The sequence below is a fragment of the Neopsephotus bourkii genome, unplaced genomic scaffold (genome assembly GCF_033783945.1).
Source record: "Neopsephotus bourkii isolate Nb327-2 ecotype Australia unplaced genomic scaffold, CSIRO-AGI_Nbou_v1 NB_318, whole genome shotgun sequence".
Lineage (NCBI taxonomy): Eukaryota > Metazoa > Chordata > Aves > Psittaciformes > Psittacidae > Neopsephotus > Neopsephotus bourkii.
This window is the reverse complement of record NW_026900826.1, coordinates 4,918,647-4,945,108: the sequence shown is the minus strand read 5'-3', so window position 1 is coordinate 4,945,108 and position 26,462 is coordinate 4,918,647. Positions and strand designations below refer to the sequence as shown.

Below are 26,462 nucleotides of genomic sequence, written 5' to 3'. Positions count from 1 at the left end.
CCGGCCGCTGGGTGTGAGGCCCGGCACATGGTGCGTGGCCCCGCCCCCGCGCGGCCCCGCCCCGCGGCTTCCGGAAAGCACGCGCCGCTGTGGGGCTGACCCGCGCTCTACCCGGCAGGCAGTGCGCGGCGCGGCCTCCCCCGGCGGAGACTGAGGTGGGGCGCCGCGGTCCGGTGATGTGAGGCGGCTCCGCCAGCGCGGCTGCTTCCCATCCCCCCGCCTGCCAGCCCACGACCGAGCCGGGCGGCCTGCCGCGGTCTCTCCCGACACGCAGCACGGTAAGCCAACCCGCTCCTTGTGCTCGGCCCGCCCTGCCAGGGCGGCCTGACACCTCCCCGGGTGGAGGGAGCCGCCGCTCGGCGGCTGGCGGGCCGCGGGGGGATTGTCGCCTGTGAGAGCGACGCCATCTTAGGTCGGAGCGCGGCCTTGCACCCCCTTCGCGTCTGTGGTGGGGGACCCCGCGTCGTGAGGGTTTTCTCGGAGCCCCCGCTAGGCCCTCCTGGGCCCTGGAGGGTCTGTCTGCACGGGCGTCCGGGCAGGGCTCGCTCCGCCGTGCCTGCGTTGCCCCGGGGTTGGTTGCTGCCAGGGTCCCTGGGCATTGGCAGCGGGTGCTGGGCTTGCCTCTGCGCCTCTTCCCCTCCCGCCAAGGCTGTGGTATGCGGGCCTCGTCCAGGCCCGAACTTGCAGTCTCGGTTGGAGTCCTTGCGGTCACCCGGCGCGGGTCGACAGGACGGTCAGGCTGCGCCAGAGGCGGCGGCGCTGCGGGAGGAGAAGCAGCTGCTCGGCTGCGTCAGGGGGACTTCGCTTTCTCCCGCGGCCTCGCACCCCTCGCAGCTCGGGAGTATGAACTTCTGACTCGTTTGCAGAGGCAATATTGCCCTTCCCTAGGCGGAGCTTATACCACCTCATGGCAGAGAGGGTGGCGTTGACTGTTGAGGTTAGGTTTTGAGGGAAGTTGCTTTATACTTCGGCGTTTTAAAGCTTCCAGGTTCAATTTCAGCTTGGTCATTGTTTTTTTGCTGCTGAAACAAATGCAGCACTCGGTGAAAATAAAACACCTAGGGTCATGATGAAGGTGTAGATTGCATACTCCTTTGTAACTAACATATTATGTGCCTGGATGGGAAGTTATCTGAAAAATACAATACCATATATTATTTACAGTACAGATTTTAACTTCCATGTTCATTTGAAGGGCAGCTCTTAACTGCAGTTCAGTTAATAAGGGGAAAAATATTAGAATAATTCGCTGATGTTCGTATTATGGAAAGATGACAAGGCCAGCAGGAGAACTTTCTGGTTAAGGTAGATGTCCTCACTCTTTAAGCTCACTGCTAATTTCATTTGGTTTCAGTTCTTTTAAGCAAATCCACAGAAGTGTTGAGTATGAGAAAGCTCACTTGACTTTAAAGGTGGAACAGGTGAATTGCATCTAAAGTAGTAAATGGGTTTTCAATAACTAAATCTGATTGCAGCTGCATTTCTCATGGTTTTATATTGTATTGATTGCGATTAAGGTGCACTTCTGCAGATCACTTTCTGCCGTTTTCGCTAAGCTGTTACACTCTTGTTACATTTAGTAACATTTGTATCATTTTTGTTGAGTCAATGTGAGTGCTTTTAAATAGTTAAAAAAAAACCACCTAAGCAACCCCCCGATTTTTAATAAACTTAGCTATGTTTAAACATAATTGCCACGATGAATGAAGATGTTTGAACTAGTGCTTTTAAAACCCTTATTTTATGAGAAACTTATTGCTCTTTTGTGCAATAAGTTCAGGTTTCTTTTTTTTTTTTTTTGTCTTGTATTAGTTCATTGCTTATCTGGTAACAATAGCAATATTCTTAGAATTGTATTTTTCAGGTTGATTATCTCTGCCTGCCTAATGAATTTACATGGTTAGCCTTAGATTTTGCTTAGCAGTTGCCTTTTAAAGTAATATCTTGATACAGTTCATTGATACTTTTTAAGTGCTTTAAAGAACTAGTTCACAATTTTGACACTTGCTATCCTAGAACAATGGATTAAAACCATTTTTTATTAGATAAATTATTTCATTGGAGTTTTGGACCTCTCGGATCCATGGACTACCTTTAAGGAGATTTTTGTATGGATATGTATATATGCTTATACATCTTAAAAAACGAGGGTAATAGCTTACTGACAGTAAGTTCATCTTTCTTATCCTGGGGTCTGCACCTCCAGTGAGAAACATTTGTGGAGAGCAGAGGAGGATTCACTGTTGAGTTTGGCTTTGAGAGCAACCACTAGCTGTATTCCTGGAATGGATTTTCTATGTTAATGTACTTAAAGGAGCTGAAAACTTTGAATTTTGTTATAATCTAAAAATGGATGTAATGGTTTCCTTTAGTAATGGAGACCATTTGAGCAGATCCTGACACTTGTAATCAAATCCATTCCCCCTTACTACAACTGATTGCTCAGGCCACGCGTGTTTTGACCTCTCAGTTGTGCTGGTAAAACTGTTAGTGTGCCAAGTTATTTTTAACCTGCACTGGTTCACGTTTTAGTCTCTTGAAAAGTTTTACTAGCACAACTGAGGGAGCAGGACAGGAATACCATTAGGTTGGCTTTGTTGTCAGGAAAAAAGTCAGTGAAAGCTTGGGCTTCAAATCATAGCATTCAGATTTAAAAAAAAAAAAAATTAAAAATATGATGTTGATACTTGTGTTTTAAAAGCTGCCATATGATTTGAGTCACCTTTTCAGAATACTTTAATGCATACATCCTAATTCATAAAATGAGATGTCCTTAAGAGGTGCCACCAGTTGATGTAACTTTTTTGAAGTTGATTCAGAGCAATCTCCAGGAACTCACCAACAAACATTCAAGTTGACAAGCAGGTATTCTTTATTGTGGTGCTGGGAGACATGGGGGATCACTCCTCCAAGAGTGTCTCTCCCAAGCATCAACCAGGCTGTGATTATGTTGTCCTTAAACATACATATTCATTAGATCACATACGTTACATCATGCTTTTAGAGAATGCCTTCTGTATGCATACGAAAATGTGGTAGTGGGCTTTTTGACCCCTGATGGTTATTTCATCACTTTGGTTTAGGATAGTTGTTATATCAGTAACCACCAGGCGGTTCTGGCAAAGCTTATCTTAGTAATTTCCTTTTCTCTGTAGTTGCTAACAAAGCCTAATGTTCTTGAGGTTACTTATTTACATCCCTATTCTTCAGTCCACACTATTCTTCAATCAGCACCATTCTTGAAAGTCCATGGCTATGTTATGAAATTACTTTTAACTGTATTAAAAAATCAGCTGCATTATAGTGTAGCTGAGGTTATCATGTGCATCTTGTTAGAGTTCTGCTAGCATACAGATTGCTGGTGCCTATTTTGTGGTTTTAGTATAAATTGCGTATGCTCTCATTTGCATTCTCTGAGCACATTTCATAATTGATTTCTTTTTTTACTTGAGGTCAAATATAACTTTTTTAATTAATTTATTTATATTTTTTTATGAAAAAACCTCCAACTCATGTTTATGCTGTCAGTTCCATGAAAAAAGAATCTGAAAATAGGCCTTAATTGTGCCTTGAAATCTAATAAACTTTGCCTCTGTGCTAGTAAAGAAAAGGTATTTTAAGGAATGTCCTTCAACAGAATCACACTCTGGAAAAGACCATGTCCAACTATTACCACAGGTCTGCCAAGTCCACCCATAAACCATATAAAATAAATTTTAGTTTAAGAGATACCAGTTTATGATTATGAATGTAATCTTGTTTTTTTATTATTTTTTTCACCTTGTTTATAAGGTTTCAATGACATAAACATATACATTAAGTGCTGATCTGATGCCTTGGCTATTGGGTTTAGGGAGGTAAACTGACAGAGAACTTTTCACTGCATAATAGCGGGAAGTTGTGTTTCCTTAACTAGTTTGCTTTGTCAGGTAAGTGTTGTATCAGCATAAGAATGAAAGAAGTATTGATAATATTTTTTTGTTGGGAGTAGCCTGTTAATAAGGCCAGAAATACTGATTGTGGCCTTCATGAAAGGAACTGTAGCTCAGATGTTCTTAATTTTTTGTCAAAGCAGTCCAGTGATGAATTGAATTTCAGGTGCTTAACTGTTCATTAATTTCAAGGAATTCCTATAGTGCCTGGATATTAATATTTGTATACTGGCTGGGTTCTTCATGCGGAGCTGCCTGTTTCTTCTCCAGTTCACCAAAAAATGCCAACACTAAATTTTGTCAAGTTCTGTCCCTAAGGCAAGGCAAGTACCTTTGTATGAGGGGCCCTGATCCAGGTTATCACTGAGACAACACTGTGGTTTTATGAAATTATTGGTCTTACTAGCAATTAGATCATTGTTAGTGTGCGTAAAGAAATACGAAAGTTTCGTATTTCCATACAGGAAAATTCAGAAATACTTTCAAGATTATGTTAGTGGATGTGAAAAGAAAGAAGAAAACTTAATTGGCCAACACTAGTTAAAAAAAAAAACCCAAATCAAACCCATTTGTGTTCAGAAGTGCTGATGTTAATTTGGTTGATTCCAAAACTTACTTATTTTCATGACTATTTTCATACATGACTTTTTTTCCTTACTGTAAGTCTCCAGGCACAAGAGATTCAGTCTAGTGAGATAAATGCAAAATTTTTATGAAGTCCTAATTGATGATTGTGGGCATGGGTTGGGATTTTTTTTTTTTAATTGTGTTTTTTTTTTGTTTCAGGGTGGGGTTTGGGTTTGGTTTTCTTTTATTGTGGGTGATTAGTTTGGGTTTTGTTCTGTGGGTTTGGGGGATTTGTGTGTTGGTTTTGTGTGGTTTTGAAGAAAATGTGACTGTATGGGAAGGCCTGGCAAAATCTTAGAAAATCTGTGGGGTTGTGGTAGGTTGTGGGTTTGGGTGGGGGTTTGGTTGGGTTGGGTTTATTTAGATGTAAAGAGATTAAAGCTGTAATTAGTGTTTCAGTAACTTGGTTGTGCAAGGTTATATTACATGTTTGTTAATAGGGTCTTTGTGTTTCTTGTGTATCACTTACAAGGAATAGGAATTTATTTTTTTTAAGATATCTTGCATTGTGGTGTCAGAGGCTTCTTCTGATAGTTACATGGGGATTATAAAAAAAAATAGTTAATGTGGAGAATATCTTTGGTCTTTTCTCATCCTTAGTAGCAAAACTTGGAATTTAGGTAATTACCAGAAAGGTGATGTGGTCTTCTATATCAGATCAGGTTCAGCCTGTACAGAACAAGGTGGGTGGTGAAGGGAAAGAATTATTGTCAAGTGCAGTAATCTTTTCTGAACAGTGAAATGTTTGTTTCATGAAAGTACTGAATGGTTTGCTATGTGTGTTTTGTTTTGGTTTTTTTTTTTGTCTAGTCTCAAGATGGCAGAGTTATTTATGGAATGTGAAGAAGAGGAGCTAGAACCATGGCAAAAGAGAGTGAAAGAAGTGGAAGAGGATGATGATGATGATGATGAGCCAATCTTTGTTGGGGAAATCTCAAGCTCGAAGCCAGCTAGTACATGTAAGATGACATTTTCCATAATTTAAAATAGGTACTTCTGTGTGTAAAAACTTTAAACTTGATTTTAAAATAGAGATTAATTTCCCAACCCCCCCAACAGTAATACTTAAGAAATTCTACATTTTAAAGCTGTTTGGTGGGTCAGTGTCATACTGAAAACTTCTTAAGAAATTCTATTCTAAAATCTAGGTTGTATGCAGCTCTGTCTACCTTTAAACTTCAGTCTCCACAGTTAAGGACATTTGAAAGTTTTAGCATTAGCAATTTGGTTAGCAATCAAATATGAAACCATGCATGCAATTGCTCTCAATATAGTTGATATTTAGTTACATACTTGAAAGTGTCTCCCTGCTATAGGAATGCGTGTGAATTTAAGTATCTGTTTTTTCTCCACTCCACATTTCATGTGTTGGTGGACATCATTCTGACAAAACCAAGGTAACTGTCTTCAAGTGTCTATAATAAAAGCATGATCAGGAAAAGTGATTAATGTGAAAATGGTAGAAGCCTCTCTGTTAAGAGAGAGATTTTCATTAATAATAACAAATTCATCCCTCTAAAGCAAAAAGTTTTTTTTTTCATCAAATTCTATAGTTTTCTCCTAATGCAGCCAGTGCAGGGAGTGAGGTTAGGTGGTTGTGATGACAGCAGATGTGTCAGAATTCTATGATAGTCCTGTGCTTGTTCAGGTAAGTAAAGGAGAACATCACTTTCATTTCTTGAATTTTAGTAATGAAACTTCTTGTTTTCTGTGTGCAACCATCTTGCAGTCATTTGTCATGAGGTGTGACCTAAGGTTTCTCTAGCTATTGAATACTCAGGACATTGCCTGGTGAGGTTACTGCTTTCAGTTTTGCCTCATCTCTTTATCCAAGATTTCCATAGTTGTTTTCTTAAGGTGTATATTTTGCAGTGAAGAATCTCAAGACAAAATGTTAAACTAAGCTTTCTGTTATATTCTAATGCATGGACTTCAGAACTGTTGTTAGCTGTTCAGTCAGTTTAGTTCGTGATACTTCCATCTTGCATCTGAACTCTATTTTGCTTTGTTACTACACACTGGGATAGTAAGTCTAATGCTTCTTGCGCTAGCTTAAGTGAATAATTGTGCTTTAAGGAAAGACTGAAGCTGATGTTAAAGTTCTCTCACCAGAAAATGGTTCCTATGTTTCTTAATATTTTAAAAATATTCTAGAGCCTCTTGAAAATTTGAGGAATGTTTTAAAATTGCTCTAAGAAGTTTTCTGCAGTTACAAACTTCTAGAAGGACTGAAAAATAACCTTTATTACTGTTTTCTGGAAGGTCCAGAGACCTCTGGATTGCTGCTGGTACTTGCCAGTAACTCATAACATAGAACAACTGTGAAAGCACAAGGTGTACACTGGAACTACAAATATGCCAAGTTTCATTGCAGCTGTTGTAGTCTCAAGAATTTTTTGTAGTCATAAAGGATAGAAGTAGCTCAGATTAGAACATATAATTTTAATAGATTTAGCAACCTCAAGAACTTCGGTAAAAGATACTTAAAATGTATGCATCGTATTCTAGTGCTGTCCATGCTCAGTCCTGACACAAGTAAAATCGCTTATGGTGTAACTTTTTACTTTATCTCTTTTCCTTCCCTTTCCTCAACTTTTCTGTTTGTAATCTTCACTATCAAAAACAGCTATGGAAGAATGACCTCAGTTCTTCTCTGGCTTGTAAGTAGTACTACCTGGCAGTAGTCAGGCTTCAGTTTATTGTTGGTGATAGGCAAGAGACAGTGAACTCAACTTTTCTTATCACTGTTGCGTAGTTTTTCCCTGGGAAATTCCTGCCTGATGAGATGAAAAAGGTAGATGACAAAGGGTTCTGAATTTTCTGGAAGGTATACTTTCTGCAGTACATAGCATACTATTTTTTTTTTAACTTTTTCCTGACAATGCAGTTATTAGTTCTTATATAGACTGGTGTGGAAAACTTCAAGTAGTGGTTAAAAACTTAACGTTGACCTGCTGGTGCAGTGTCATGTACAATAAAGTGCTTCTGATGTACTGAAGGATTAGTTTGACTAGGGTGAAAAGTAATATACACTTTGTTCCATTTACCATTTCCTGCAACTATTCCTTTTTCCTACAGTTACTGCTCATATTTCTTGCTTCCTTTTCATGATACAAACCTGTAATTTGTTGCTACTTTAAAATGTTGTTCTGTTTCTTATACTTCAGTGCTCTTTTACCTACACAGGACAAATAACGCTTTGATGGGGAAGGGAACAGGTCGCATCAAGGCTGTGATGAATCAGTTGAGTCATGTAAATCTAGTTTATAATTCCAAATCACGAGTTATTGACATTTTCTGTTTAAAAACAGTAAAATCTACCTTTGCATTTTAGGATGTCTGTTTTTTGTGCATCAGATTGTCTGAAGCTGAATACACTTCATGAGACAAACTTCAGAACAGAGGGTTTGGTTTTTTTTGTAGGTAGATCAAGTTTCATTTCACTCTGGAATTCAAATGTGAGGTATAGACTTATTAAGAAGCACGAAGAAGCTAAATACCAACTTAAGATAATTCTTGCTCATAGTGTTGTGATGAAGTAAAAATAGTATTACTGTTACAGAATGAGATTTTGTCATAAGTTAGGAAATGTAAACCTGTTTGGGTCTGTTTGCAGCTGCTTTTTTATTAATATGATCTAAATGCAGGTGACAGGTTGAAAGCTGTGATTTTCTGAGCTCTACTGCTATTAGTTTGATTCATCAAACTCAGTAGTATATACTAATGAGCCATTGCTGCTGGAAACAGTCTTAAGGTTGTTAAATGCAATGTGTAGATACTCTTTATTGTTTGAGATATGACCCTGGCTTGAGAAGGAACTTTAAACCTTGTTGGTTAGATACTGGAGGATCAGTCTAATTTCGTATGCATATTTTCACATGTCAGAGCAAGTAACTCAACTGCAATAGTAACAAAACTGAGAATCTGGAGTAGAAAAATACTTGGATTTGATGAATAATTTTGTAACTTTCTGAAATGATCAGAAACCCCAGACTAAGATGTAAAAAGTTGGGGAATGTTGGTGGCATTAGCTAGTGAGTAAACATCAAATCTAAGAAGTTACATGTGTTTCCTGTGAGCTAGAACTCTGGTCATAGATTACCACGTAGGATGTTGAAGAAAATCAGTCCTGTAATGCAGTTTCAATACTACAACTACTTTGGTTGCTGGTCTGTTGATCTGTCTTTCACACTGGAAAATGGAGTTCGTGAAGTCTATAACCAAGTTTGTAAGTGCTGCATTTTCCTGTAATGCAGAAGCAAATGGTTACTGGTTGAGACAAAATGCTTCCTTTAGTGTAGAGCAGTACAGTATTCGGGAACTTATTATATATATGAGAAATATAAATAAATAAATGCATTATAATTGCCACAGCTAAATATCTATTAAATGTTCTTCTTTGTTTGCAGTTGTATTTGTGTGTTAATTTATTTCTGAGAAAACAAAAACTGAGATTCTTAGGTGAACTAGCTTAACTTGAGGGGAGAATTCATCTTAATTTGTACAAATTGCATTTTGTTTTGCCAGGTATTTATTTAAGAAATAATCTTCTAATTTATTAGTCAAATCCTAATTGGCTTACTTAGTGGATATGAATGCTACTTTTATTTTGAAAAGCAATTAAGCTATTAATTTAACTGCAATTAAGATAATGTAACTTTTGACAGATATATTGAACAGAGTCAACTTCAGCTCATCACGAAGGGGGATACAGAATGGTGCACCCAGTAGAGGTACTTTATTGTCCTAATACGGTAATTTAAAAAAAAAGCACAACGCTTGTGAAACATCTGACTGCAAAATTATAGAAAGATAACTTTGGAATCCTTTGCAACAGGTACAGTTACTACATTCAAGTCTGACAGTCACCATTATGCGCCATCTGCCTCCAGTCCCAGTGCCATGCCTGTTTCATCCGTCTTTCAGTCTGTATCCAGACCTACAACTAGCTCTGTAGCAGTGCAGCCATTGTCTATACCAGTGAATGTTTCAGGAACTTCACAAACACCGCAGAGACCAGTCACTGGATGTTTATCAACACAGCAGATGCCTGGATCAAGTTCGGGAATATCACAGCCTGTTAGCAGACCTGTAACTGTTCCAGTGACAACACAGCCAGTATCGAGAAATATCACGGTTCCTGTAGTGGCTCAACCTGTATCCAGGCCAGTGACTACTCTAACAGCAGAGCCTGTAGTACTCGATCAGGTAACTTTTTATTACCTTGAACTATCAAAGACTCGGGTTCAATTACTTTTGAATAAATTAATAAGCAGCATACTGAGCCAGTCTGGTAATCTGAAGACCTGTACTAGATTATAGACTAGCATTATGTAAACTGTAAAGATTCTAGGACTACAACCTTGCACTGGTGAATTAAAATATATATTTAAATATACTGATTTGCAAGACGCAAAGAATAGTAGCCTTAGTATCAGTGGAATTTCACTAAATGAAAATCTTACGCATAAGAGGAATAAGTACTGTTTAGGTTATGTTGTGTGGAGAAATAATAGAAATCCACATTCTCTAAATTTTGCAGGGCTTTTTTTTTGTTCAGAGATACATCCTCCGTATTGATAAGTTTATTTCATTTTTAAATAGCTTGCATTTGATGTTTAAAGTAACATTGTGCTTCCACCTGATTTTCAGAGACCATCTCTTGGGATTTTTACTTCCTAAGAGAATACTATAGTGGTAGCTCCTTAAGTGTTTTTGCTTTGGGTTTCACTTAGCACTTGTAGTGAAACAATAGTATGGTAAGGAGGGCTTAAGTAACCAAAAGTTGCAGGGTCAGTAGGTGAAACAATTTGGCAACATAATTGTTCTGTTTGAAAAGCCCAAGGGAATGATGCACCTAGTTTATATCATAGATCTTCCTGGATTGCTACAGAACCTCAGAATGGTAACTTCAGGGAGTCAAGTTAAATGCTTGTTTTATTGCCTTGGCTGTTGGACATTTGTGGCAGAGAAAGAATGAAAATTAAAAATTGCATACTTGGAGGAGATAAACTGATACCATTATTGAAAACAATTTAAGATTAAACTGTTCAGACAGTGTGCCTATAATATTAACTACTACTGTCAGGTTTAAATGAAGCCTGAAGGTAGGTTCCATATCTACCATCCATGCAAATATACGCACCTGTGTTTGTCTCAGCTGTTAGTCTTTTGGTATAAATAAAAATCATGTGGTTTAATGTATTCTGCATTTGTTGGACAGGGCAATCAGTCTGAGGATAGTTCATAAGGCCATTAAGGCATGAGAATTGGAGGTTCTTCTCAAGGCTTGTGGCTAAATCATTGCCCATGGGTGGCTGTATTTTAAGAAAAACAATGTAAAGTAATCATTGCCCATCAACTCAGTAGCTGAATCTCTGGCCAGCTCATTAGGAAAGAGCTCATGGTTTCCAATTTTGAGTCTTGAGCAGCTGATTGATAGTTAGCAGAGAGAAATTATGGACATATCTACTGAGGCGGGTTAGCTAAATCAGTGCCTAAAAGTGATATAGGCAAAAGTCCAGATATCAGTAGGATGTTTAGGTTGCCTCTGGAGTTCTCTTAAATCTGTCTTTATACAGCAGGACAGATTGATATAGAAAGAACTGCTACTTCACATGAGGTATACACGTTTCAAGCCTGAATTTTATTTTTATAAATGTTTACTTAGGACATAGTATATTTTATAAAATCCTTCAAAGGAGTGTTAGGATGTCTTGCAGAATCTTTACTGCAAGAGAAAATTCACTCCTTCACTTCCCTCACACATCCATGCTTATGTTTTTGTTCTAATAGATGAAGCTGCTGGTGGCTTCTATGTTGTTGTTATTAGAGAACCTTAGAGTAAACAGACCTAGGAAAGCTGAACTTCTCCAAAAGGTATATGTAAGCTGAACATAGCTCATCAAGACAGTGATTTGCTTTAAAGACACTATGCACACAGCACTTGTAAGAGTTTTCTCATTCACTGAGTTTACTTTCAACAGGAATGTCACAGATGAGACTTAAGTTTTATAGTCTTACTTTGCCAAAATCTGCAGTTTCTTTCTTGGCAGAGTAGAGAAACATCTATTTGAAGAAACAGGATTTTCAAGGTACATGGCATGGAAAAAGAATATTTTGTTTGTTTGTTTGTTTTTAGGAGGTACTATAATTCAGCTTCTTGGGCAAGATTCCGTGATTATTATATTTTTTTTTAAAAATCACTTGTCCCACATTGCCATTTGCTGTTAGAATCTTGGAATAGAATAGTTAGGGTTGGAAAGGACCTTAAGATAATCTAGTTCCAACCCCCCTGCATGGGCCAGGGACACCTCACACTAAACCGTGTCACCTAAGGCTCTGTTCAACCTGGCCTTGAATACTATCAGGGATGGAGCATTCACAACTTCCCTGGGCAATCTATTCCAGTGCCTCACCACCCTAACAGTAAAGAACTTCTTCCTTGTATCCAGTTTAAACTTCCCCTGTTTAAGTTTTAACCTGTTTACCCCTTGTCCTATCACTACAGTACCTAGTGATGAGTCCTCTCCGGCATCCCTATAGGCCCCCTTCAGATACCGGAATGCTGCTACGAGGTCTCCACACAGCCTTCTCTTCTCCAGGCTGAGCAGCCCCAACTTTCTCAGCCTACCTTCATACGGGAGGTGCTCCAGTCCCCTGATCATTCTCATGGCCCTCCTCTGCACTTGTTCCAACAGTTCCATGTCCTTTTTATGTTGAGGACACCAGAACTGCACACAATATTCCAGGTGAGGTCTCACGAGAGCAGAGTAGAGGGGCAGGATCACCTCCTTTGACCTGCTGGTCACGCTCCTTTTGATGCAGCCCAGGATACGGTTGGCTTTCTGGGCTTCAAGCGCACACTGCCGGCTCATGTTCATTTTCTCATTGACCAACACCCCCAAGCCCTTCTTTGCAGGGCTGCTCTGAATCACTTCCCTGTCCAACCTGTAGCTGTGTCTGGGATTGCTCCAACCCAGGTGTAGGACCTTGCACTTGGCATAGTTAAACTTCTTAAGGCTGGCATCAGCCCAGCTCACAAGCATGTCGAGGTCCCTCTGGATGGCATTCCTTCCCTCCAGCGTATCAACCGAACCACACAGCTTGGTGTCATTGGCAAACTCGCTGAGGGCGCACTCAATCCCACTGTCCATGTCAGCGATGAAGATGTTGAACAAGATCGGTCCCAACACCGATCCCTGAGGGACACCACTCGTAACTGGTCTCCAGCTGGACATTGAGCCATTGACCACAACTCTTTGTGTGCGGCCATCCAGCCAGTTCTTTATTCACAGAGTGATCCACCTGTCAAACTGATGTCTCTCCAATTTAGAGACAAGGATGTCATGCGGGACAGTGTCAAATGCTTTGCACAAGTCCAGGTAGATGACGTCAACTGCTTTACTGCTGTTCTTAGTGTCATATGTATCCTACCTATATTTTTTTTCTTGTTCTTGGTTTGAATTCTTCATGCACCTTGGGCTTTTTGTGATGTTTTTGTTCACACTTTTTCTGTTTCTTCCTGACTTGATTCTTCCAAAAGGGCAAGAATTTCAAATAATTTTTTCTGGGCAGTGTTTGGCATTTGGATCTTCAGCTTCCAGATATTGAAACTTATCAGAGAAAGTAAAGTATTGTGACTGTGAGGTATGACTGCGCACTGTGGCAGGACACCTTTTTAGCTGAACATCCTCTAGAGTGCCTTTGCATTCCTAATATGCTGCAGTATTTCTTAATCTTAGGATATGACAGTGTTGTTTGTGGGAACTGATTGCTTTTGATTGCAAACTGCTTTGCAACACATTTCCTCAATTTCATAACATGTAGATCTATAATATATCATTTGTTAATGTTTGATATTCCAGTTTTGTCATTGAAAATACCCATTTCCAGTCACAGGATTGATTCACTGACTTACAATGAAAGACTAGTTTTTGTGTTCTTCTTACTGCACTATGTTAATGCAGTTCCAGAAATTCAATTTGGCTTCAGTTGTACTGTTCACAACAATTCTGATTCAGTCAGAGGTAGTGCTGGTGTATATGATGGCACGTATACATATACAGCATATATGTATGTTGTATATGATCCTCTTTAAGAAAAATTTGTTCTTAGGGGTAAAGGTTTTCTGTTTTAGCAATCACAATGCTCTCCCAATAAGCCCCAGCCAATTTTGTCTGTATCTTTCCTCTACTTAATAGCAAGTTTTGTCAGTCTGAGCGTAATTCAGGTTCCAGTTGCTACTAGATAATTTGGGGACAGCAGAGATCCCACACCATACATGGTAATTTCTCTGTGTGGATTTGGTTATCGGTTACTACATTGGTTTCCACAGTCAGGACATAGATGATGTGCAGTATGAACTTGGTGTTTTCACTAGTCACTTGGAAGACTAAGAGTGGTGGTGGATTGTTTTTCTTAACTTGAGCCTTAGGATGTTGATTTATAATGATGTTGGGGTTTGTTTTTCTGCATTAGAGAACACCTGTATGTTAGTTTGATTTTGTATCTTTCATCGATGTGGTAAATGTTTTTCTTTAAAATGTTTTTGCTTTCTAAAGCATGGGAAGATATTGGGGGGTGGTTGTAAGTAAAATGATAGAGCCAGATTGCATGAAAAGAATTATAAACAGACAAGGACATTTTGAAAGTGACAAGACTTCAAATTTCCAGGTTGTCTGCTTTTACTTTTTTCCTTGCCAGGTATTTTGGATATATTCTAGGGAGACACACACATGCTTTCAAAATACCCAGGCTGTTATTTTGAAGAAAGTTAAAATGTTAGCAGCGCATGAAAATAAATCAACCACAGAGTAATGTGAGAAGCAAGAGTTTGCATGTGCCTATTGTATTGGTCTGAGCGTGCCCTCAGCGGCCAGTAGCATTAGTTGCCCTTGAAGTAGGGTTTAGCTGAAGCTGCTTGGTTTGTAACTTGTTGCACTAGTTAGTCTGAAACCATTGTGGCTACAATAACACCTGGTGTTTCCTGACTGCAACTCAAGTGTTACTTCTAACAGATTAGAGCAGAGAAATTGAGTAACTGTTTCCACAACTACTTTAGAAAGTTTGTTTAGTTTGGTTAGGTTGGATGAGGTCACTCCCCAAAAGAGAGAATGAATCTTCATTATCATTAAGGTTCTTCAGGTTCTTCATTTAAGAGATGTACGACAAAAAGGCAGGATGTCAAGAGGCGGCATCCTTTTTGTTCAAATATTTTCTCATACTTAGGAGTCCTGAAATAGCCTATCATACCTGTATATTTGCTTGTGCACCTAAATTGTGACAACTTCTAACACACAGATGTTTTCAAATAAGTAGCACAATTGTGAATAGGAAGTATTTTTTGAGATTGATCTTTACAGCAGGAAGTATTTTGGCCTTTGTCTCATGGATACACTGATGACAAAGTCTGTGTATGTGTCTTGGGTGATTATTTTGTTTTTCTGAGGAAAATGGAGCTTTTTCTGTCAAATTTTTTGTTTCACAGTAGAGCTTGATGAAGTGTAAGCAACTGAATTATTTCAGAGTAGAAAGATCAAGTTGTCAGTATTTTGGCATTCATACCTTAACATTGAAATTAATCCTAACTCTATTGTAAGGTTTTTCTAGTTCCTTATTACTATTGCTGAAAATATTTCATGTTTCAGGTTGATTGTGTTAGGATATATGGCTTACTGAGATGTGAACAGTATTGATGAACTTTGGTAAGAGTATTTCTCCTACCTTTCCCCAAACCTTGAAAAGTGTAAAGAGAACAAAATTTCATTATTTTCCCCTCCCAATATTACCTATTTGGTGATCAGTGAAGGCGTTTAACTTTAACAGCTTCCAGTGTTGGAGCCAAGAAATGTGGACTGTTTATGAGTTATTAAAGGGCAAACCTTTTAAACTGAATGGTAAGAGAATACCTGTACTTGGAGGTGCACAAAGTTTAATATAAGAAGGCACTAAGTAACATGAACCAACTTTGAGCTTAGCTGTGTGCTTTCAAAAGAGGTTTTGATTATATTATTTACAGATGTCTCTATGAAATTACATAAAAGAAAAAACCTTTAATAATATTGTTTATGATTTCCATTCCCAGTCAATATCCTATAGATACTTTTACTTCAGTTAAAGCTTGACCGCTTAGTAGAATTTGACTTACTTAATATCATCTTGCTTTGAGAAGCTTCTACTTGCTGCAAGTTTATACGAATTTTGAATTGTGTTTTCTGATCTTTTAAGTTGCACCTAGCAGTTACACAAGAGTAACACACAAATGCCTGAGTTTTGGTTGAAGGAAGAAAGTATTATGAGGTTTTTTTTGAAAAACAAGTGTAATTGGAATATCATCAGACTTTCCAACAAAAGCAGTTATGGTTAGCAATTCAAACAGGTTTAGTAATACTTCATAAGATGGACTTTCCCAGGTCTTATGATTGTTTTTACTATTCTGATACAAGCTATGAATAAATTAACAAGCACTGATGAGAGTTGCAAACTTATTAAAATGTCAAAAGAAACTTATTTTGGGGAGGTTGTAATTAACTTGATTTACAGCTGAATACTTTTAAACAATCATATGTTTTTAAAATAAACCCTTTGAAGCCTGCAAGTAAAAAAATGTTAAACCTAAAATTTCTTTTCCCTTTTGAAAAATCTCTTATTAGGATTATAGTATGGATTCTCCACCAGCTGCACCAGATAATACATCTGGTATACTGTTTGGTGTGAGAGAGAACTCGGGAGTCCCACAGTACCAGACTGGGCCAGCAGTGAATGTAACAGGTGGGTATGACTGTAGTAGTGGATATGAGAAAGAAACAGCCTGATGTCATTTAACAGGAGTGCAGATGTTTGGGTTTTTAATAGGATTTCTAGAACATAGTCTAGTTACTTTATTCTTCCCCTGTACATAAGACTGTATAATATTAAACAAAATAAACTTTGGACCCTTGTGTTGTCAGACTTTGCTTTTCAGTGCATTAGACTGACTGTAATAGCAACTGATGTCTTATGCTCATTTAGATAGAAAAAAAATATTGCTGGATCTACTGTATTTTTTTTAGACTGATAAAGGATCATTTTCAGTATATCCAGCACTCTTTGACTAGCATGAATAAGAATGATTTTTAGCACAAGAGGGTCTGTCAACAGTGCGAGAAGAACTTTGAGTTTGCTTAGTGGATTCCCTTCAGTGATGGATGATGGTCTTGACGTCTTGACTGCTATGTGTAGAAGCTGGAGCAGATGAGATCAAAAGAATCCTGCCGGAAAAGGTGGGGAAGGGAAAGAGTACATAGTTTGATAATACTGTTTGGTTTTGGGTCGGTTTTTGGTTGTTGTTTTTTTCTCTTCCAACTAGCAAAATTGTGCTTCAGCAGAGACTATTTAACCTACTTGAAAACAAACCAAAAAGCACCATTTTTTGTGTTACAGCAGGTGAAGTAGATATGAAACATGCAGTGTACTCAATCATAAACAGGCTATAGCTTGGGACTTCCCTTTTCTTTTATGAAGGATTGTACTTTTGTAATAATGAACCAGAATCCTGTCAGTTTGTAAGTTACAGATGACAGTTGTTTCTGGTTCTTCTATGAGGTAACAGGTTATGTACACTGAATGACCTAACTCGTTATACTAACAAGTTAGGTAGAACAGAGTGGTTACTAATTTATTCTTCTTGATGTGGTCATTCTGCATCTCTTTAGATATTTATCAAAGAAGGTGTGATAGTGTATTTCCTTGCATGTGTCCCACTATTCTGTCATCTTATTCTTGTCTTGTTGGGTTTCATAACTTTTTGTTAAGTAAGCAAAGATCTTATTTCTTGGCAAATGCTCAGTATTCCATCCATTGTTCTCTAAAGAATAAAGTTTTTTAATTCTTTGTTGATTGTTTGTTAGTTTAGGAGACCTGCTTGTATATTTAAAGCTTATTTGTGTTAGTCTCTTTTCAAGGAAAAATTAAATACTTAAAAGCATCCAGGATTATGATTCAAAACCTGTTAAATATATCATATTTAGTCTCTATTTCTGGAAGATGACAATAGGTTTTAGAAATTTAAAGGTTTAAAGATGTGGGTTGAAACACGAATATCTTTGTCACAGAAGGCAAACTTAGGATACATTTCACTTTACAACAAGGAGCGTCTGTGTATTTTATGGTTTGGCCTGTATGGTGAGATCACTTAAGATGTCTGTCTTCTTGTTGATTGTATGTCCCTATGTTGATAGGATGTCCCAATGCCTACTTGCCTGCTGGCGCTATGGTTCCTTTTAGTTCACATGGAGCACTGTGAGCAAAAGACATTCTGGAATATGGTATTTAAAAGCAGAATCCTTTTAGGAACTGGCCTGTGGTATGGAGGACAGTTGAACATCTATACATGGATCATCAAAGATTGATTTTTTTTTTTTTTGGCTTAAGATAGCATAAATATTAATTTCTGAGGTCTAAGCAGGGAAAGGACAAGCTGCTAATAGACAGCAACCAGTCATTTTATTATTTTGCTAAATAGGTGGTGTTGTTAACTTAAACAGCCTTGGTAACCAACAGCAGGTTGGATGGCCACTGGGGATGTACATAAAACTGTAACTTGTTTTCTGAGAATATTTTGAGATCATTCTTCCATTAACTTTACCCACTTGGACAAACCAGAAAATGTCATAACGAATAGAAATGTTTTTTGTATTTAGGAGTTGACTGGGCTGTACACATGTATTCATAGCATTACATTAATGGTAGATGTTCGTGAGGGATTGTGCACCAGAGGCCTGAAACAGTTTGGTTTTCATACCCCAATTCTGTTAATTTGATCTGTTACCACAATATACTTGATGCTTTTATTGTAGGTTACCACTTCTATGTCTTTTGCCATTGCTCATAAAATCAGGCCCAGCCAGCACAGATGCACCCAATAGTGTTAAGGATTTTACAGCAGTGTTGTAATGTGCGTTGAGAAACCTTTTGGCTTGCTGATACAGCATCCAGTATACTTTACTCCTTGCAATCGTTTTAGATATTGTACACAATAATACTGTGTGTCTGAGAATAGCCAACTGTTTTGTAATAGGTACAAAACATTGTCAGAAGTACTCACTAATAGCATGAAGTGAAGGTAATAGACTCCTGAGCAGCCTGAAAACTAAACAAATTGTTTGGCTGCTGCTTTTCTCAGCTGTCTTGAGTACCTGGAGTCTCTGACAGTTGAAGCTGCGTGTAATGCTGGGTAGAGTATTGGACAAACTAGTCTGGAACACGGGTGATCTACACAGCAGCTGTGTATACACCGTAGCTGAGAGAGGCACTTTGAAAAAAAGGAATCAGTCTGATTTATACTAACTAGATACTAAATAATATTTGGAATACGTTTGATTATTTTTCAGAGTAGGCTTAATTTTTTTTTTCCCAATGAACAAAAAACAATTCAAATACAAACCTATGTATATTCTGAAAGGGAGAATTTATTAGATCAGAGTTGTATAAGCTGAGTTAAGAATGTTCACCTTTATAAATACCTTTATAAATACATGAAATAGTGTTCAGGCTTTAATTGAAATTATTACCAAATTTGTTGCCATGTAAAAATAGTCTTCTTCCAAGTCAGGTTTTCTACAGTAAAAACAATCCTTTTTGTTTTTGTAAAACCAGCCAGACCTCCTGTGTTATCCCTGGCCATCATTACACAACTACACTTAATTAAATGTATAGCAGAAGTGCCTGATGGCCTGGTGCTTGAATAGTCTCTTGATACAGAAGAATGCTAGTCATATACCAGCTCTGTAGAAGCCTTTGTTGATCAAGACACATATGTTAAGGTAACCACCTCATATACCTAGTGGTGCAAGTGTAAGTAAATTAAAAAACCCTAGGAACAAATAGTATCTAATGAATGACCTGTTTAGTTTGTGAATGTGTTAATTACCTTAGCCAAATAATGCCTACAGTGAGACATTGAGCTTAATGTGTTAATATATGTTAGAAAGAAGGAAAGGTGTGCTACAATGGAAAATGTTAGGATGATTAAATACATATATAACAAGTGAATTATGTTTCCTGTATGAGGGGTATAGTGTAGTAAAATCTCTCCAAAATGGTCAAATATGCACATTGCCTGCTGGGAGTCTTTGCCCCTGTGGGTTGAATGGGAGACTATCCAGACTGTTTGCTAGGTATAGATATTCACCATGGAGTAAACGCATCTTGGGGGTGGGAATGGTTTTGTTTCTTCTCAAAAGGTTGAATAATTGTGTGACACAAGTTACCTTTCCTTGGTGAAGATGACTTTCTAACTCAGTTTCTTATTACACCCAGAGAAATTGTTGGAGCAGCTAGATTGTTGCAAGGGCCAATATTCAAGAATGTTCTTAGTTCAAATCATTGTGTCTGAACTGAAGTCTGGTCCTTGTCATTGCTTATGATAGTCTTAATGCTATTTGCAGTCTGTGATTCTGACAGACTTACAAGGCCTGTGCTGGCACTTCAGACTTCTTGGTGTATAGCTCTGCTTTTTCACGTCTATTTGAGGACTGATCTCTCTATTGATACTACATCATCAAGGGCAATCTTACAGTGACAGACATGAGTTTCAGGACAAGATGGAGCCAAGGTTTGGTGGGCTTGTTAATCGGGCACTGAACCTATGATTTCAGAGTTATTTAGAGGTTTTCTTTTGTTTAGAAGGAATACTGCAAAATACTCTTCTTGCAGAAAGGAGCAAATAGCTGTGCTGTGATTGGTCATTAGGAGTTATGACACTTTTAATTCTGCATACAACCTGAAGTCTCAAATGTTTTACAGAGTTACATAATAAACTAAACCAGCATTAGCATAGAACCAGGAGAGAGGATAGATGTTTCTCATTAGAAGGGCAGAGGTTGTTTCCAAACAGTGGGCATTGCGGAAACCAGCTGTTTAGCTTAATTTCATTACTGTGAACTCACCCTGTCTCAGGGTAGTGTGGGTCAAGATGTGAAAAGTAGGCCAAATGAACTCAGCTGGGCATAATATGATTTACTATGTTTCAGCGATGGGTTTGTATCTCTTTGTGTTTACCCTTTCCTTCTCCACTGGCTTTTGAATGTTTAGTCTGCATTGGATATAATTTTCTTCTGTATGGTTTATTATTTAGGGAGATCTTAACTGCTTTATGTGCACTTGCCCATCTTTTAAAGTGTAGGCATCACTGCTGTGTTTGTAATATACTATGGAAAAAAACCCGAGGTTCTTTAATTTAAACCACTGTAGTTCTGAATGAGCGTTTTGTATTTAAGTGTCTTGCTACTTCTGAAGGCAGTAGAGTATCTCCAAAAAAGGCCAAGCCTAATGAGGTTGGTGCTGGAAGCCATTCAGCTGTTTCACCTACAGTTAACTCTACAACAGTAACACCATCACAAAATGTATCTTTAAAAAGTAGGGTAGTTAAATGGTGTAGCTGTCAGTCCATGCATTTGTTGCATGGAAAAAAGTAGCACTCATAATGTTTAAGTTGGTTGGTATTATTAATGCTAGTAAGGCAATGTAAATGAGTAACTGTTCTTTTTCCTTAAAATAAGAAAAACCTTTCTATGCAAAGGTTTACATACCTTTACAAGTTAATACACCCTAGGTTATTATTTGTTCAGATTTTAAACCTTTGTTGTTTCAGTTGTTTGAGTTCTGTAAAAGCAGTGTCTTATTTGTTCAGCAGCTGTGAAGGCAGATGATCAGAATAAATGCCCCTGATGTCATACCCTTAAACCAGATTTTCTGCATCAAATAACTGAATAGAGAGTTGAAGTTTAAAATACAACCAACCAGAAGATCAAGATTGAAATAATTCTGTGACTGCTGAATTTATCAACCAGTTCTGATAAAAGGAAGAGAAATCATTGTAGCAGTGCCAGGCAAGGCAGCAAGGACTTGGATTGTAGAATCTCCATTTTAGGAGATATTCAGAAGCTCACTGGATGTGGCTCTGAGCATCCCAAAGGAAGCTGGACTTTGAGAGGTCGGACAAAAGCACCTCCATAGGTGTAATCTAAATTACACCTGTAAGTCTGTACTTTGACTATTGCATTTTGCAGTTCCTCCCCTTCTTTTGCAGCTGTGTTTTTGATACAGTTTAAAGTAGTGGGAAGGAAGGAGACATTTAAGTTTCAAAGAGAGTATGTTCTTTGAAAGACCTTTTCCTCCCTACAAGAAGAGAGGTAGTCTAGCTGTTGCAGCATATTAATAATTAGGTACAATTTCTTCCAGAGCTAAAAGGTGCTTTCCAGCTGGTTGTAGTAAACAAAGTTTTATCCTTGACTTCGAGAGATTTCCAGCTGCATATTCTATCCTATAATGTTAAAATGAGGCACTACCTGGGATTCTGTTGTTGGGAATAATTTAATATTTGGGGGTTTTTGCCTGTTTGCAGCTGGTTTATTATCAGACCCTTCCCCAGCCACCAGAAGGAAGTGGCTACAATATGGAATATTGCAGAAAAAATATTTTCTTCCATTCTGTTGGGTAAAACACATAATGTGCTGCAGTCTAAAATATACAAAAGGTAACTAGAGGATCTTCCTAAATGCTGTGACAAAGTTAGTCTCTAAGCCATTCCATGCTAGCATAGCAATTTCTAATCTGTTGCAGAATGCAGCACTAAAGTTCTACAGAGCACAATCTTGCTGCAGAACCTGCTTTCTTCAGCTCGCTTCCACTTAGCTGTGATGCGTCCAAGTGTTTAACCAACAGTGATAGCAAGAGTTTGAAGCACTGCTTTTTAGTGCATTTCTTGCATGGCCAGCCATATATGTGATGGACTTTGTGCTTAACTATGATTCTTGGCAATACTGTTAACTTCACAGAAGAATACTGTTTCATCCATCTCTATGTTATGGAGTATGCAAGACTACTTTTGTGAAAAAATGTGTAATGCATGGTCATCTCTTAACTTATGCGTATTTACTTATTCCCTTGTTTGAGGTGGATGAATTTATGTGGTTATTTTTATTACATTTTTTCATAGCCCTACCAAGGTACAATTGACTCTACAGTTGAGAGGTTATTTGAAACTCTTTCTGTGCTTGACCTCTTCTTCTAACCTACATACTCAGCATGGAGTCATCCAGCTATATGACTTGAGAATGCAAGAGAACTTAATCTGGAAGAGTAGCACCTGCTTTGAGGTGTTTTGTCAGTTTAAAGAAAACTGGAAGCATGGGTTTATTCATTGAGGTTTAAGCTAATGAAAGCTTTTTTTGGTTTTGCTCAAAAGGTATTAATAATTTTATGTTGACAAGAAAAATACTATTTCTGTTCATTACTGCGTGTAATTACTTAGAGGGCTTATTCTCCAGGTTCCCCTTTACTCAATAGGAATGCTGCATCTGAGTAGGCCTGCATCTAACACCTGTCCAGAGAGCAAAAGCCTCACTGAGAACCAGATGGTGAAATTGCCTTCCAAAACCCATTATCCGAACCCTGTTGTGATGATGATCAGGTCATGGCATAAAACAAGTTTTACATGCTCATTTGAGAATCAGAGTTCTTTAAAACATAAAAAATCCATGCTGTCTGGGGAGCGGGTTGTGCACAGAATTAGTGCTTTGTCTTTATCATGCTACCTTCAGCCTCCTATTTTTTCCTTGGTTGTTGCTAAGATTTTGTAAAAGTTGTTTGTAGGTCTGTATCAAGCAGAACCACGTGAGTTTGGAAAAAAGAAAGGTCGTTAAAAGATGGTTGTAAAATCTTGCGTATGGTTACCTTAGCTACATCAATTGTAATAGTTTTCATTTGAAATTGCGTATTTTGCTAGAATAATAGAGTATTGTTTGTGAATTCTGAATATTAGCATATTTTAATTTTTACAGGTACAGATGCTGTAGCAAGCACCATTAAAAATGGAGGACCTTTTCCACGAGCCTGTCCGAAGTGCAATATTCATTTCAATCTTATGGATCCTCTAAAAAATCACATGAAGGTAAAATACTTTGGGTTCTTAAACATTATAGCAAACTTAATGTGGGTTTTGTTTGCTTATGGAAGAGTGCTATGTTTTTATATGAAGTTAGACTGGCTTCTGGCTAGTATCAGCCAGAGCCTAAATGCTCTATGTCTTGCAGTCATGGAGAGGAAGAAAGGAGTAGGGTGGCTATAAATCCTACAACTTTTTGCCTTATTTTTCCAATGAATTGAGGCATATTTGCTGTCTGTGTATGATTTCTGCCTGCCACAGCTGTGACTTTTTGAACTGTTGGCCAGCTTCCTGTGAATTGGATGAGGGTAAGTGCCTATGATAATAGGCAGCCAGTTGACCCACATATCTGTTAAATTGCTACTGAGACAAAGATAACAGTGTAAACCTACCTTTTTATTTTGTGAGTTACTATTCAAAATGTGTATTTGAATATGAATAAAGTCAATGTGTCAGAGAATTGAGCTTTGTATCTAAATCCAGTTAGTGAGTAGCTCTGGTTTTTAAAATGTTACTGTGATTGATGCAGTGTGGTAAGAAAGATTGATACCTTTGTTTCTTTTTCTTCTTCTCCCCACTTCCTCCAGTATTGTTGTCCAGATATGGTAAATAACTTTTTCCTGGGAGTGGCCAAAACAGAATGTTCGGGCGCAACAGGCAAGATTGCTGAGTCTGAGAAAGGAAAATTGATTATGTTAGTTAATGACTTTTATTATGGGAAACATGAAGGTGACACCCAGCAGGTACAACAGGAGCAGAAGACTCATACGACATTTAAGTGCTTCAGTTGTCTGAAAGTTCTTAAAAATAACATAAGGTATTTGAACTCACTTAATTGTTTGTTAATCACTTACAGCCCATAGTCTTGTGCATTGTTTCTCTGGAACAGATTATTTTTTTCTTGTTGAAAACTGGTAATAGTGAGTAGCTGAACAGAAATTGAATTAATCTTCACTATGCATGTATGGCCATAACAAACTTTTTCCAGATTAGAATTAGAAAATTTTATGGCATTTAACATAAACAGTAGAGTTTTAATGAGAGCAGTAGTAGGACTTTGGGGTTAGGAAGGGCAACACAGAGTATTTTACAATTTGCCATCTGGATTGATGGTGGTATCAGTAGATGCAAGTGTTAATTCCCTTTAGTGCTGCACAATGACTAATAGTTGGTGGTTTACTTATGTAACATCTGTTATTTTGATGGAATAATTTTACTTCCAAATGCTGCAAAAAAAGTCCAGTAAGCTGTTTTAATGGGTAGACATGTCCGTGTCATTGTTCCTGTGAAAGTTAAGGTCACTGAACCTTTATACGTGCATTCTTCAAGGGAAGCTGAAGTAGCAGAATGTAAAACTGAAAAATGGACTATTCCTTCAAAGGGCATTGTCTGCAATTTAAAATGAACAGGGTTTTGCTAACATTAGACCCATATTATTGAAAAAAAAAAAGTTTAATGTAATTAGAAACATTAAATTTGCTATTAATTGTTAAGGATTTATAAATCCTAAGTAAAAGTATTGCTAAATTGTCTTAAGCGGATTGAAATTGTTGTATGTTGCTAGACTTCAGGAGTTTACTCCTATGATTTTTATAGTTCTTGATAATTACGGCATTTCTTCCCTTGCAGTTTATCTTTTTAAGTGCACTAAACAACGTTTGATATGGGCATGTGTGTTCTACAGCAAGTAATTAAAAATGAGCACTTAATTTGTTTCTCAGAATTTCTGTAGGGCTGACATCAGCCATATCAATTTTTGCTCTAACTTTGTTGCTGTCTTCTCTAGTTCTCTAACTTTAGATTTTCTATTTCAAGGTGTATTTTACACCTTTAAGTATTTCTAGTGGACAAAATAAATATGTAGTATGTCTTCTAGTGGAAGTTTTATGGACCTTAATTCAGAAAAGCACAAAAATGATTTATCAGTTAATCACGTACTTTCTTTAAGAGATCTATGGCTGCACATACAGATCATGTTGAATGTATGTGAAATAATGTTCCATTAAGGTAATATGCAATACTAGTATCAGTTTCTTCTGCTTTTTTTCCCCCTTCTTTCTGTTTTAATCAACTGCGTGATATTAGAAGCCTGAGCTCGAGACTATTCTCCTTCCCCTCGCCCCCCCTCCCCCCATTCCAAGGTCACCACTTTAAGAACTACATTTCTTGTGTGAGTGTGACTGACATTTAATAGTTCCTCTGGCTGTACTGAAATGAAGCACATTGAAAATAGAACCATTTTTGAAGTTCAATGATAGTGCATTGTACAACTAACCTGTCCTGCTGCTGCTCCACCAGTAAGTGTGACCTGCCAGTGCCTAGGCTTCTCAGTCAGAATAGGATCCTGCTACAGATAGGTGGACATACTAATGAGGAAAAGGTGGTAACTGAAGTAGTAACATACTGTTAAGTTTCTCATAGTCTTTTGATTGTCGGCTGTACAGTGTCATTCTTCGATAACAGTCCTTCATAATTCAGTTCAGTCCTGAGTGCTTTATACAAAGAAAGCTCCTGAAAGCCTGCCAATTTTGAATGGAGGTAGTTTCAGATAAAGCTGTAATGTTCTAATTACAGATATGTTCTTGCTACTTTAATAGTTTTCAGCAGAGCTAAAGTTATACTTGTTTCAGAATGTGGCTTTGAGACACTGGTGGTGGTGAAGTGTGAACAGCTGACACATTTTGATTCTGCCTTTGCTAATTTCCCTTTATTTCAAGACAATTTGCAACTGTGAAAAACGCGATAGATTGCTTAATCTTGGAACATGTTTCAGATACATTGCATGTTTCTTGTAATAGTCACGACTTCTTTTTAAGCTTTGAAAGGTGATTTCTGTCAGTCAACTTGCTTAATTTGGTTACCTCTTTATTACTTTATGAACAGTTACTCCTTAGACTTTTTTTGAAATTGAGAAATCCTTCTGGAGTGAACTTCAGAAAAAGAATCCAGTACCTCTTGCATGGATGTATCATAGT

The 26,462-nt window shown here is 37.9% G+C and overlaps 1 protein-coding gene across 5 annotated transcripts in view; it reads left to right on the top strand.

The window, feature by feature from the left end:
- The first annotated feature begins 258 nt into the window (after positions 1-258).
- ZNF280D (zinc finger protein 280D) overlaps positions 259-26,462 on the top strand; it is a 47,737-nt gene continuing 21,533 nt past the window's right edge. Inside the window, exons 1-7 of one of the 5 annotated variants that reach the window (XR_009724592.1) lie at positions 259-278; positions 5,370-5,518; positions 9,227-9,292; positions 9,397-9,767; positions 16,214-16,331; positions 23,384-23,493; positions 24,075-24,304. Coding sequence is in view for 4 of the 5 variants with exons in the window: in XM_061347473.1 (XP_061203457.1) it covers positions 5,377-5,518; positions 9,227-9,292; positions 9,397-9,767; positions 16,214-16,331; positions 23,384-23,493; positions 24,075-24,304 (1,037 nt within the window). In the remaining variant the exon portion in view is untranslated. Of the gene's footprint in view, positions 279-5,369; positions 5,519-7,185; positions 7,220-8,072; positions 9,314-9,396; positions 9,768-16,213; positions 16,332-23,383; positions 23,494-24,074; positions 24,305-26,462 lie in introns of those variants that run through there. The other 4 variants (XM_061347473.1, XM_061347474.1, XM_061347475.1 and 1 more) reach the window with 4 other exon arrangements.